The 12,123-nt window shown below is 42.2% G+C and overlaps 2 protein-coding genes across 2 annotated transcripts in view; one reads left to right on the forward strand and one right to left on the reverse strand.

The window, feature by feature from the left end:
* Nucleotides 1-9,775, forward strand: part of LOC115105118 (cadherin-6-like) — an 81,161-nt gene extending 71,386 nt beyond the window's left edge. The window contains exons 7-12 of the mRNA XM_029626753.2: nucleotides 1,668-1,921; nucleotides 3,457-3,593; nucleotides 3,815-3,936; nucleotides 4,210-4,327; nucleotides 5,471-5,722; nucleotides 6,420-9,775. Of these exons, the coding sequence (XP_029482613.1) occupies nucleotides 1,668-1,921; nucleotides 3,457-3,593; nucleotides 3,815-3,936; nucleotides 4,210-4,327; nucleotides 5,471-5,722; nucleotides 6,420-6,934 (1,398 nt within the window). The 3' untranslated portion in view covers nucleotides 6,935-9,775. The remainder of the gene's footprint in view (nucleotides 1-1,667; nucleotides 1,922-3,456; nucleotides 3,594-3,814; nucleotides 3,937-4,209; nucleotides 4,328-5,470; nucleotides 5,723-6,419) is intronic.
* Nucleotides 9,776-10,369: 594 nt separating this feature from the next.
* Nucleotides 10,370-12,123, reverse strand: part of LOC115105119 (ribonuclease 3-like) — a 149,515-nt gene continuing 147,761 nt past the window's right edge. The window contains 1 exon segment of the mRNA XM_065007134.1: nucleotides 10,370-11,096. Coding sequence (XP_064863206.1) covers nucleotides 10,966-11,096 — 131 coding nt within the window. The 3' untranslated portion in view covers nucleotides 10,370-10,965.

The raw sequence follows: 12,123 nt of genomic DNA on the forward strand, positions 1-12,123 counted from the left end.
TTTCACCAGCACCAGCCAGTGGTACTGAGTTGTAGTATGTTTTGATGTATTAAAAATAATCGGATCGTTGCTTTTTCAAGAACCCCCTCCTCCAATGTGGCTTCAAATCGATCACTTAACTTCCATCAGGTCATCATTGAGTGGAGGAAGATGTAATTGCCTTCTGCTGATGTTACTGTTGTAATGATATTGGAAGGGATCTAAGCTCTCTCTCTCTGTGTGTGTGTGTGTACAGGGTCTGATCTACATCTGAACCTACTCTAATTAAATGGCTTGTCTAGTTAAAGGGCATTTCCTGCACCACTGTCCCCAAACAACACATGTTCATGTTGACATCATCAAACCCCTGTCTAGAGAACAGGAGAAAATAAATCAATGACTTATGAATATGAAGGGTCATATCAAATTACTGTATTTGATTGATATCAAGCGCTGTACAGACGGTGCTCAGTTGAAAGCTCAATGAAAAACCTGCACAGCTGCACGTACACACACACACACACACACACACACACACTTGTTAAATGACAGGAGGCCTGGATGTTGTTAGTAGCTACCTCACAACCAAAAACACACATCAGACGTGTTCTCTCCAGACAGCATTAGTGTTGCCTTAAAGGTCACCAATTCAACTCTTTTAAACGTGTAGAGAGTAGTTTACGAGTGCACACTTCAGGAGGAAGGAGTGTGCACTCGTAAACTACTCCCTACAAGTTTAAAAGAGTTGAATTGGTGTATGCATTAGCGAGATGGGTGTTTCCATATACCAGTCATTTATTTTGAAGAAAGAAGAGATTATTGGGATGCACACAGAGAGAGGAGAGAATAGATGTTTAAAGGGGGTCTGAACTCGCCTGGTTTTTTCACCTCATTAAGAAATACAATTTCTGAAACTAGAATTGCATCTTAGGGGTGTGGTTTGATATGGGTGTGTTATGCTCGCTATATCGTATTCTTTGTTTGTTCCTATTCACGCACTGTAGCTGAGATATCCCCAAACTGCGACCGTACCAGGACTTTGGCCAAAGGAATAAATTGTGTTTGTGATGCTAATGTTAGCTCACAAATGTTGTAAGAAACTCAAACCATTTCTTGTTCTTTCAAAATAGCATTGGCGACGATGTCTTGTACCTTTTGTTGTCTCATGTAAACAAGTCTGAGGCACTGCGTGCTAATGGATAGTTCTGCTGTCTGTAAAGAAATGGGCAGGCTTTATTTAGGTTGATTCCCCTGCTATGATTGTTTAGCGCACAGCTGTTTTCCCATTCACCCTTATTGCATGCTCCGATCATTTAGATGGGTGCTGCCAGATGTTCCATGTTACTGGGCATAATTGTGGACATGACTGAAATCCAAACACTCAATATACAAGGACACTGGATTTCTTAAATCCCACAAGTCTCTGTTTTGGAAAATACTGAAAATACTCACACTGAATTAATTCAATTGTTGATGATGTGTGTGTTGTTTGACGTATGTGTGTATCTTGCTGTGTGTGTGTCTGTGTGTGTATTGCTTAGACGAGAAAAGTGTTGCATGTCACAGGATGTGTGTGAGTGAGAGGGAAGGAAAGTTAAACAAAAACGTGCTAACTGGTGTGTGATTGAGTGTGTGTGTGTGTGTGTGAGAGAGAGTTGTTAATAACCCTCTTCTCTCGCTCTCCTCAGCCTCTCGACTTTGAGAGGAAGCGGTCGTACACTCTAAGGATCCAGGTGGAGAACTCCAACCCTGACCCACGGTTCCTGCGCTATGCGGCGACCACGGACGAGGCGACGGTCAAGTTGATCGTGGAGGATGTGGACGAGCCGCCGGTGTTCGACCGGGTCAGCTACGTCATGGAGGTCAAAGAGGACTCAGCCGTAGGCACCATCGTCGGATCGGTCAGTGCCACAGACCCAGACAGCAGCCGCAGCCCTGTCAGGTACTACACACGTGCACAGTGCCTGAGACACCTACTAGTGGTCAGCAGATCTGGGTCAACATATTATTTATTTTCTTTCAAATATTTTACTGTGTTTCAGCTAAAATTACACTTTGAACAACTCCTGCCAGTATCAGCGCTTTCTTCAATCACAGTGCAGTGATCACAGAGAAGTGTTATCCTGGAGTGCCTGCTGAAGCTAGAAGTTAGAGCTCTTTATTACTGGTGTCAAATATGGCATCATTCGTTTTTATCAGCGCTCATCAGGAAGGCTGTGCTTTGTAGCATTTAGAGAGTAGGTTGATGAGACGAGGGTAGGTGAGGAGATGAGAAGTTAGGAAAGGAGAAGGGATAAGAAGCAAGGAGAGGGAATGAGAAGAGGAGAGAGGAGGAGACGAGAGTAGCACACACACACGCACACACTTTTATCTGGTGTAATTAATCAGGGGAGGGGCCAGGCCCAGCCAACTGAATTATTGAGAATATTAGAAAGGCAGTTGGCACCCCAACAGGACAGATTTAACGAGTTTAGACTTGCTGTCAGAAGCAAGAGGGGCAAAGAGAGAGTGAGTGTGTGGTGCGGTGTATGTGTGTTGAGGTAAAAAGTCTAAAACTGTTTGTGCTGGTAAACAACAAAACAAATACTGTCTGAGGAAGGGTAGAGGATTAGAGAGTAGACGGAGAGGGGAGATAGGGAGAAAGGAGATGGGGGTAGGGGTGCGGTGGTGCATGGTACCTGAGAGATCTGGTTCACGCCCCCCTCCCCCCCTCCCCCGGGGGTCTGCCTCTCCCCTCCACTTCCCTGCTCTCTTCCATGTCTGCGTTTGTGTCCCAAATGGCACCCTATTCCCTATATGGCACTATGAGCCCTGGACAAAAGTGGTGCACTATATAGCGAATAGGGTGCATTTGGGACGCAGCCCTACATCCACTACTCTATTAATCAAACTGATGTATCACACTAGTCCTCAGGAAGTGAAGAAAAACAACACTACTAGATAACCTGTGTGTGTTTATGCATTTGTGTGTGTGCGTGTTTGTGTGTGCATGCATTCGCGTGTGTGTGTTTTTTGCGAGTGTATCTCCAAACAGCCATTAGGACCACTACACCATGATAGCACAGATAAACATTTTGGAGTCACTTTTTTTTTTTGCGGAACGACCAGACCACAACTGTCAGTCATCCAAATTGCTTTCAAATTGGATGATACTGTATGCAGCAGTATGATGTATTGTTGTGATACTCCTCCACTGGGTTTCAGTGAAATAAAGCAAGGACATTTATACTTGTTTGTTTTGTGCAGATACAGGTACCTGATAGAACAGGGTGCAGACAAAGACAGGGGGGATAATATTCCCGTGAATATTTGCTGTGAGGAAGTGTATATTTGTTGTTTGTGTTGTGCAGGTAGATTTAATAAACTGCCTCACAGCCAAGGACACGGTGCATTGGGTTTATGTGAAAGGAAGTGAGGATGCTTATGCTTGTTTGTGTTGTGAAGAGGATGCTTATAGTTGTTGTTTGCTATGTGCAGGTACTCTATTGACCGGCGTACAGACATGGACAGGGTGTTCAACGTACACCCGGGTAACGGCTCAGTTTTCATGCTAAGGACTCTGGACAGAGAGGAGAACCCTTGGCACAACATCTCTGTCATCGCCACAGAGTTCAGTAAGTAGCACGTTGATCATTGACGCACGCACACACACACACACACACACGCTCCACTCCTTCGGAACAAGAGGAAATAGAGTGCGTGTACATGTGTCAGTGAACTACCACAATTACTTGTTGTAATTACATGTACAGTAGTTTGAGCAGTAATCGTATCAAAGGCAGTTATTGTGTTTCCTTGGTGTGGTTATTAAACGTCATGATTCTGTGTTTTAAAGACAACCCACGGCTGATTAGCCGCATACCAGTGGACATCAGAGTACTGGACGTTAATGACAACGCTCCTACATTCGCCGCTTACTACGAAACCTTCGTCTGTGAAAACGCCAAGGCTAACCAGGTAATGGAAAACAATGTACTATTATTTTAATTTAAACCACTACAGAATGTCTTCTTTCCCGCCCAAGATCCCCCAACCGATCGCATCTTCATCAGTTAACCCTTGCCTCGATCACAGAAATTGGCCTTATGCCGGAAGGCTTTCAGGTTTAACCTCAGAGCTCCCCACTCTCCTGAACCCTTTTTGTCTTGTTCCTCAGGATAAAGACATGTCAAAAGAAGATGATGAAGTATGTCATCTGTGTTAGATCATATTTTTCTTACCTTTTCTCAGAGGATTCAGACAGTGAGCGCTAAAGATGCTGACGAGCCTATCGGTGGACACAGATTCTTCTTCAGTCTAGCACACGAGGTCTCAGGGAAAGCCAACTTCACCGTCCGAGACAACAAAGGTACACTTCTTCTTGGAGGACAACAGTTGACACACAAGTTAATTCATTTCCGGCTTCGTCCATTTTCTTCTTCTCCCCAGAACAACTGTATTCCACAGCAGCCGTGATCACAATGTGTCAGTGTTGCGGAGTAGTGAAGTACAACTAGATCAACTAGTAACTACATTTTGCAGTAGTTTGGTGGTAGTTGAACTACATTCAAATCTAGGTAGTGTTTGCCATGTAGCGGTGTAGCTAACTACTTGAACTACACATTACTTTTTTGGCAAAATTTTTATTAAATATGAAGGAGGCAAGCATTTCCTTACATTTTCAGCATCAGACCTGCCAAATTCTCACATTGAAACATATTTTTTGTTTTAATTGGCTAAATTTGTTCTTGCAATTTGTAGTCTATGACATTTCAGATTTAGTTATGATAATTTACCAAGAAGTAGTGAACTACTTTTTAAAAGTAACTGTCCAATGAAAATCAAATTTGTATAAGTTCATATTCTCTTAACTCATAACCAAATAATGTTGTTGATACGTCTTACACTAATATTTGTGGCCAAAGCATAAATTGGAGAAAACCCCCCACCTCAAACAGAAAAAAATGCATGCCGTTTCCTCATTGAACACGATGTCATTCATATTGGCTGAGCTGACCAATCAGCGATCTACTCATTTTTAATGACCGGTATACGTCCACACCATTCCAACACAGAAAAGCTGTTTTTTAGCATACATCATTATTTTTTGGGGAAAGTATATTTCACTCATATTGTAAGTAATTATAGGTAATATTTAATTTAAATCTGGAAACATTGGAATTACTTTAAGTGAATGCTTTAGTATAGCTTAATTGGTAGTTTAATAATCTATATTTTCAGAGTAGCTTCCCCAACACTGCAATTTGTCAATCTTACCCATTCAAATATATTTAAGCACACCCTAATATAATATAACATTTACGGCTGTTAATTGGAGACAAGATAAACTTTAGAAACTGGGGGACATTCCTACATCTAACTTGTATAGTAGCTACCTCTAAAGTGTCTAACAGATAACAACAGCCCATAACTGCTTACTCCTCAGTGCCAGACAACAGACAACACTGCTTACTTGTATAGTATCCAACTCTAAGACGTCTATCTCCAACAGACAACACGGCTGGGATCCTGACCAGAAGGAACAGCTACAGCCGGCTACAGAGGAGCACCTACCTGGTTCCCGTGGTGATATCGGACGGGGACTTTCCCATGCAGAGCAGCACCAACACCCTGACTGTGCGTGTTTGTACCTGCGACCGCGAGGGGAACATGCAGCTGTGTAACCAGGAGGCTCTGGTCCTCACCGCAGGGCTCAGCACTGGAGCCCTCATGGCCATCATCATCTGTGTCCTCATACTTCTCCGTGAGTACTGTACAATTCAGTTAAATTCAAAACGCTTTATTGTCCTTTTTAAAAAAGTTTTAAACACAAGACAGAACATTTTATTTTGCATGTGGCTCACATACAAGCACATTAAAACATAAATCGCATCAACACACACAAATGATCAGCAACACATTCAGAAGACGTTGATTTACGCCATGTCATATTCTGAACTCTGTTAGCCAAACCTTTCGTTGCTATTCACCTATCTTCACTGCAACTGCACAGAGTTAGATAGGTGATACAAATCCATACGGCAAGTCTTTTGTGGCAGGTCAAGCCTGTCTCAGCCCACCAAAGCCCTGTATATCAGTGAGTGTATCAGCATACTGTATGCACACCACCAATGGTTCCCCAACAGACACCAACTATCCTTCAGAAAATAGAAGGAACACAGGTGGGAAATAAAACAAAAGTTCAAAAGCCTTTGTCTTGTTTCTGAAATAATCGTGATCGATTCATTGGCCCAGCGTCGTCTGAGTTTGGCCGGTGTAGGCTGTCGTTGTATATAAGAATTTGTTCTTAACTGACTTGCCTAGTTAAATACATGTTAAAAAAGAAAATAAAAAAAACTTTTAAAAAAATCCTGAGTATCGAGGCACATTCCTCAACTCATTTGCTTTCCTCTCCTATCCATCTCATGCTCAAGTTCTTCTCTCTCTCTCTGTGTCTGTAGTAATCGTTGTGCTGTTCGCTGTCCTGAGGAGGCAGCAGAGGAAGAAGGAGCCTCTGATCATCTCCAAAGAGGATGTGAGAGACAATGTCGTCAGCTACAATGATGAGGGGGGCGGAGAGGAGGACACCCAGGCCTTTGATATCGGCACGCTGCGCAACCCGGAGGCTATCGAGGAGACCAAACAGCGCAGGGACATCAAGCCCGAGACCCTGAACCCTCCCGTCCGTCGGACCGTTGTCCTCCCTCCTGCATACAGGGACAACTCGGACGTCAGGGAATTCATAAACCAAAGGCTCCAGGACAACGACCAGGACCCCACAGCGCCGCCCTATGACTCCCTGGCCACCTACGCCTACGAGGGAAGCGGCTCGGTGGCTGAGTCCCTGAGCTCCCTGGGTTCCGTGACCACGGAGGGAGACCAGGACTATAACTACCTGAGCGAGTGGGGACCCAGGTTTAGAAAACTAGCTGACATGTACGGGGGAGAGGACAGTGACGGCTACAGGGATTCCTAACCAGAGAGAAGGGAGCTCGTAAAAGAAAAAAGGAAAATGTACAACAAACACTCATGCACTAGCTAAAGTGAACTTAACTCCTGGTACTTTGTGAAAGTGGCAAACAATAGAACAAAACAAGAAGGACACAAAAAGACAAGGCAGTATTTTTCAAAGTGCTCTTTTACCGTTGTTGATCACCGTTGATCTTTGACCTCACTGGAGGACCTGGACGACGACGCTTAGTGGTCTCTCTCTCTGCAAGGCAGCCGGGGGCTCACGAGGAAAAGACTTGTCAAGAAGACGCTTCGTTGTATATGGGGGTACTGTACTCTGTGCATCAGGCCCCACATCTATCTCTATGTACAAACATACTTCTTCTCTTTTTTGTTTTTCAAAAGCTGCCTGCAATAGAGGGACGAAAAGCAAGCGGTTTTCTGGTGAACTTGAGAGACAACATCTATGAATTGTTCAGAGTTTCTGGAATGAAAAGCTGCATATTGTGAGATATATCTTATATTGTGTGTATCTGTGTATTGAAACAATATGCTGTACAGTTCTGTTTTGTTATCAGGTTTCTAGCGTCCCATTCCCTTATAGCATTGGCTATGTATGTCACAATCTTCTTTTGAAGTCACATAAAGCCATGCTAAGAGACTGAGGGGTTCAACCATAGAAATAGAATGCTCTAATTCTATGGGTACAGTCAAAATGGCCACCAGTCCACCGACTGTGGCATCCTTGACTTGAATGGGGACACCCACTCTACTCATTCAATTTCTATGGGTTGTACGTCACCTTTCTGACCGTCAATAACACCTGATCCACATTGCTTTACATATTCCGCATCCCAAATGACACCCATTCCCTATATAGTGCACTACATTTGTACCAGGCTACAATAGTGTGCCATTTAGGAGATCATTCTCTGTAGGGGGGAGCTGAAACACTCGGACCAAAAAGCTCCTCTGGGTGCTGACTATCTGAAAAAAACAAAACACTTTGCAATAAGGTACTCTTTATGAAGGGTTAATGGAAAGTGTTACCCTAATGAACTGAACATGTTCAAATTAAACATGATTCTTTACTCAGTGTTTTACTTGATGCTTTTCTTGGTTAATTAAAACGGAGTAATTGATTGATGGTTGAACATCCATTTGTGATGTGCACACGGACAAAGTTTCCAGGCCTGACATATTGGGACGACAGTATGTGGGGCAGAAAGGCTAGATATTAAGGGTAATATGCCATTTTCAGTTGTAAGAGAGAATGTTTGACATTCTGTTGGGATTGTCATTGACATAAGAGGTACAGGTCAACACAATATTGGGATCATAAAATGTTTGGACATATACATATGAAAATGGTCATTAGATTGGTTTGCCATCATGAAATGGTTTGACATATACATAGTAAGAAAATTGAGCAATTCAAATGAAGCAACTTGCCCAAGGCCAAAACATACAAATTGAACAATAGTATCATTACAGAAGGATGACATTTAATCAGACATTTCAAACTAATAACACAACTGACATAATTGCCACAACGACGGTGATATTATTTCCCTGTCTCTGTCCGCAGCATTCAAAATTCACACAAACTGTACATATATTATTTTCCCCCAAAAACATCTATGGATGTAAACAATGAAAATGGTGAGGTAGCTTAGACAATCCTCTGAGTCAAGAACACACTTGTTAATAATGTATACTATATTATATGCTAAATAATTGTAATAAACAAGTTATTTTCTCGTTCTATTTCTTCGACCATTGAGCGCCCACTGTGTAAGTGACTATTTGAGATTGTGGCAAACATTGCTTTGATAAACATTCATTTTTGGGTTCCTAAACCCTCCGAACTGAAAATCAACCGTGTTTCTTCTGCCCTTGAACGGTAGACATAAGAGTTTAAATTAGAAGAGAAAATGACAACAGAAGAGTGCTTTATTTTCCCCTCATTATTTTAATTTGAAAAAGGGGCAATCTGGGATTGGTACATCCATTTTCTCACTTTAATTCAGGGTGTCAGCAGCATCTCACTATAAATACATATTTGTGCTTCTTTATTGGGACTGTTCTTGCCTTTCAGCATTAACACCATGCTCAGCTATGGACATGCATTAAACAAACATCAAGTCCATCAAGCGTCCAGTGTCCAATGCTATTGGGGGATTGTTGAGTAATGTTAGCTGCCAGATATGGTTAGCCTATAGAAAGCTCTGGTCCAGGGCGTTAGTGTGGCTTTCTTATGCTGAGGCTTCCTGCTCACACTCTGGACCAGAGATAGTTCTGATGTCCTCTTTCTAAAGAACACTGTTGGGTGTTCATGTAGACACGGTTGGTTAGCCTTAAGGTTGCCTCTATATTATGTTGTTGACTATGTGATTGAGCAGTCTATGGCTGCATCCCGATTCTCCACCCATCCTTAAAGCGTGCACATTTACACTTACAGTCATGGATTTAAAAGCATAAGAATTGTGTCAGCATTGGTTAGGGGGGAGTTTCCACCATTGTTAAATCCATCCAAGTAGCGTCATGTCCAGGGGTTGTACATCAAGCTGCCTTATGCTACAGAAACAGGAGATGGGCTCCTGCCCATATGGGCCGTTCTGGCTTGTCCATGGCTTACTTACTAACTATGCGATGACGTGCACACTCCAGGAGAAGAGTGGAGAATTGGGATGCAGCCTAAGTTTTGTCTATGTGGATTAATACTATGATAGGTTACAGTATGTGCAGTAGTTTAAAGGGGCCCTGTCATGATCCAATGCCCATTCATTCATCTGCTTTGTACAATGTGATTTTTGTACTGGATATTTATATGACTCAACACGATTAAAGATCTTCAAAATCCTTATTCTGTTTCTACGTGTAATCATCAGTGTTTCGAATTCAGAAAAGCTTTGTCCGAACATTGAGCAATTTGACAGACATAACAGTAGGAAGAAAGTAGGGAAACGGACAGACCATTTCCTTAACCCTAATGACATTTGAACTAATTTGGAAATGGAAAAATGTCTGCACATTAGCCATGTTCCCTTAGTTTTTGCCTAGGATGACATCAGCCTGGCTTGAAGGTAGCTTATGTTCTTATGGTGAATGTTGAAATTCAAGACAGTAAAGTGGTTAATAGCATGGAACCTGTGGCTACTGAACTGAAGAAATCATTAATTACACACAATCTATAATTAAGATCTTTAAAAACTGGCAATCGGATTTGGAGAGGGAGGGGGCACAAATTTGAAATTGTTAGAGAAAGAGGCAGCAGATGCGAGACAGATGGTGGCATTTTACATCATATCTAATGTCATTGAATCATATTAACGCTCTCCTCTTCATAAACGTGCACGTGATATGCCACTACTAGTTTCCCCATTGAGCGATTTGGTGTCAGACACTGATTATGATGAGTATGGCTATCAAGAGGACATATTCCATGATGACAAATCAATTAACATGTGAAATACCTTTATTAATAGCAATTACTATCAATGTCACTAGCGGTACAAAAAAAACAAAAAAACATTTAAAACAAAGCATTTCTGTTGCCGTTCATTATAACCATGATGGACGACCAACCATGTTCTAGATTTAGTTTAAAACGTGACTGTACATAATCAACATGCAATTGATTAAGACCTACACATAAAAACAGCTCAAAACAACAAACCCAGACAAACACTAAAATATGCAAGGCAATCCTCAAGCCAATGGGACGAGCCAGTAGAGGGTGTGTACTGTATAGACTAGTGCTCTTTCTGAATTGTCCCAAAAATATGTCCTCTCCTCGCAATCTTCTCCTTCCTTCCAATTGTTATGAATGAACTGACCAGGTGAAAGTTAGCCTTATGATAAGCTTCCATTGTTTTCACCTGTCAAATCGAAGAGAGTAGTCGAGGAGAGGACATATTTCTTTTAGCAATTCAGAGTATTTGGAAGTAGTTTATCCCTCCACTTCTTGCACCTTCCCTACACTCTCCAATATCGTCCATCTTGACTGGTCGAAAAAATTCTCTGTCCATATCGATTGGTCGGAGAGGGGCTCTGTTACTTCCTGCTGTCCTCTGGCTCGTCTCCCTCCTTCTCCTGGCGATCCCTCTCTCGTCTCATCTCTTTCAGCTCCTGTCGGTATTTCCGCTCGATGAAGCGCTTCTGATGAGCCATCTGAGGGAAGTTATCTGCAGCATGGAGCGGTAGAGTGAGACAGAGGAGGAGAAAAGAGAAAGGTGGACCAAAGAAAGGAGACAAAGAGCGGGGGAAAAGGGAAGTAACATGGTCAGCTGTACGACAGATCTAGGACAGTGATTAGTAGTGTTTAGAATGGCAAGATCAAAATAAAGGTAAAATAGGGTCTGCCTATATCTGTCCTGTTTCACACATATACAAGTGTGTAACCTGTACAAGTGTGTGGTGTGAAGTGGAAATGTATTTTGTGTATATCCCACTCCCCTGAGACAACTTTGGAGAATGGAGTCACAGCAGGGATCAGCCATTATTGACAGTGGCCCTGGAGAAAAAGGGTTAAGGTGCCTTGGTCAAGTTCAGATCGACAGATTTTTCCCCTAGTCGGCTCGGGATTCAAACTAGCAACCTTTCGGTTACTGACTCAACGCTCTAACCACTATGCTACCATGTTAAAATTGCAATGTATACATACTCCTTTTTGATGCTAGTGACACACTTCAACAATTATTAGCACTGAATGGCTCTAGTACCTCATTATTGTCCTTAACTAAGGAAAATAACGGACTTAGACAGGGCTCATTTGATGTCATTGTGATGAAAATGAGATCAGATAAGTTAATTAGCACAGAACATCTCTAAATGAGATCTGTAATAAGGACAACAGAAAATTATTGTTTAAAAGCTGATAAGGCGTATCACTGCTTAGCACCGCATACATCTCAATTTAAAATCGTACGCATGAAGTGACGCCCAGTCTTCTGTATCAAACCATTTACGTCACAAATTTAGATGTGTAGATTAGGACATCATAAAATAACAACAGACTGCGTTTGTTCCATACGGTATGTTATCCCGTCAAAGATCTCACACTGACTCGAAGACTTAGCCTTTTGACAAACTACCTATGGGTCAAGCTCAATCAAGAAAAACCCAGATGAAGGCCACGGGTGGAAAGGCGTTAGTTTTAACAATATCAATGGCATTTTGATCAACTTCCACTGTCCTCCAGGATTTTCACTT

This window comes from Oncorhynchus nerka, linkage group LG22 (genome assembly GCF_034236695.1).
Source record: "Oncorhynchus nerka isolate Pitt River linkage group LG22, Oner_Uvic_2.0, whole genome shotgun sequence".
NCBI classification, from domain to species: domain Eukaryota; kingdom Metazoa; phylum Chordata; class Actinopteri; order Salmoniformes; family Salmonidae; genus Oncorhynchus; species Oncorhynchus nerka.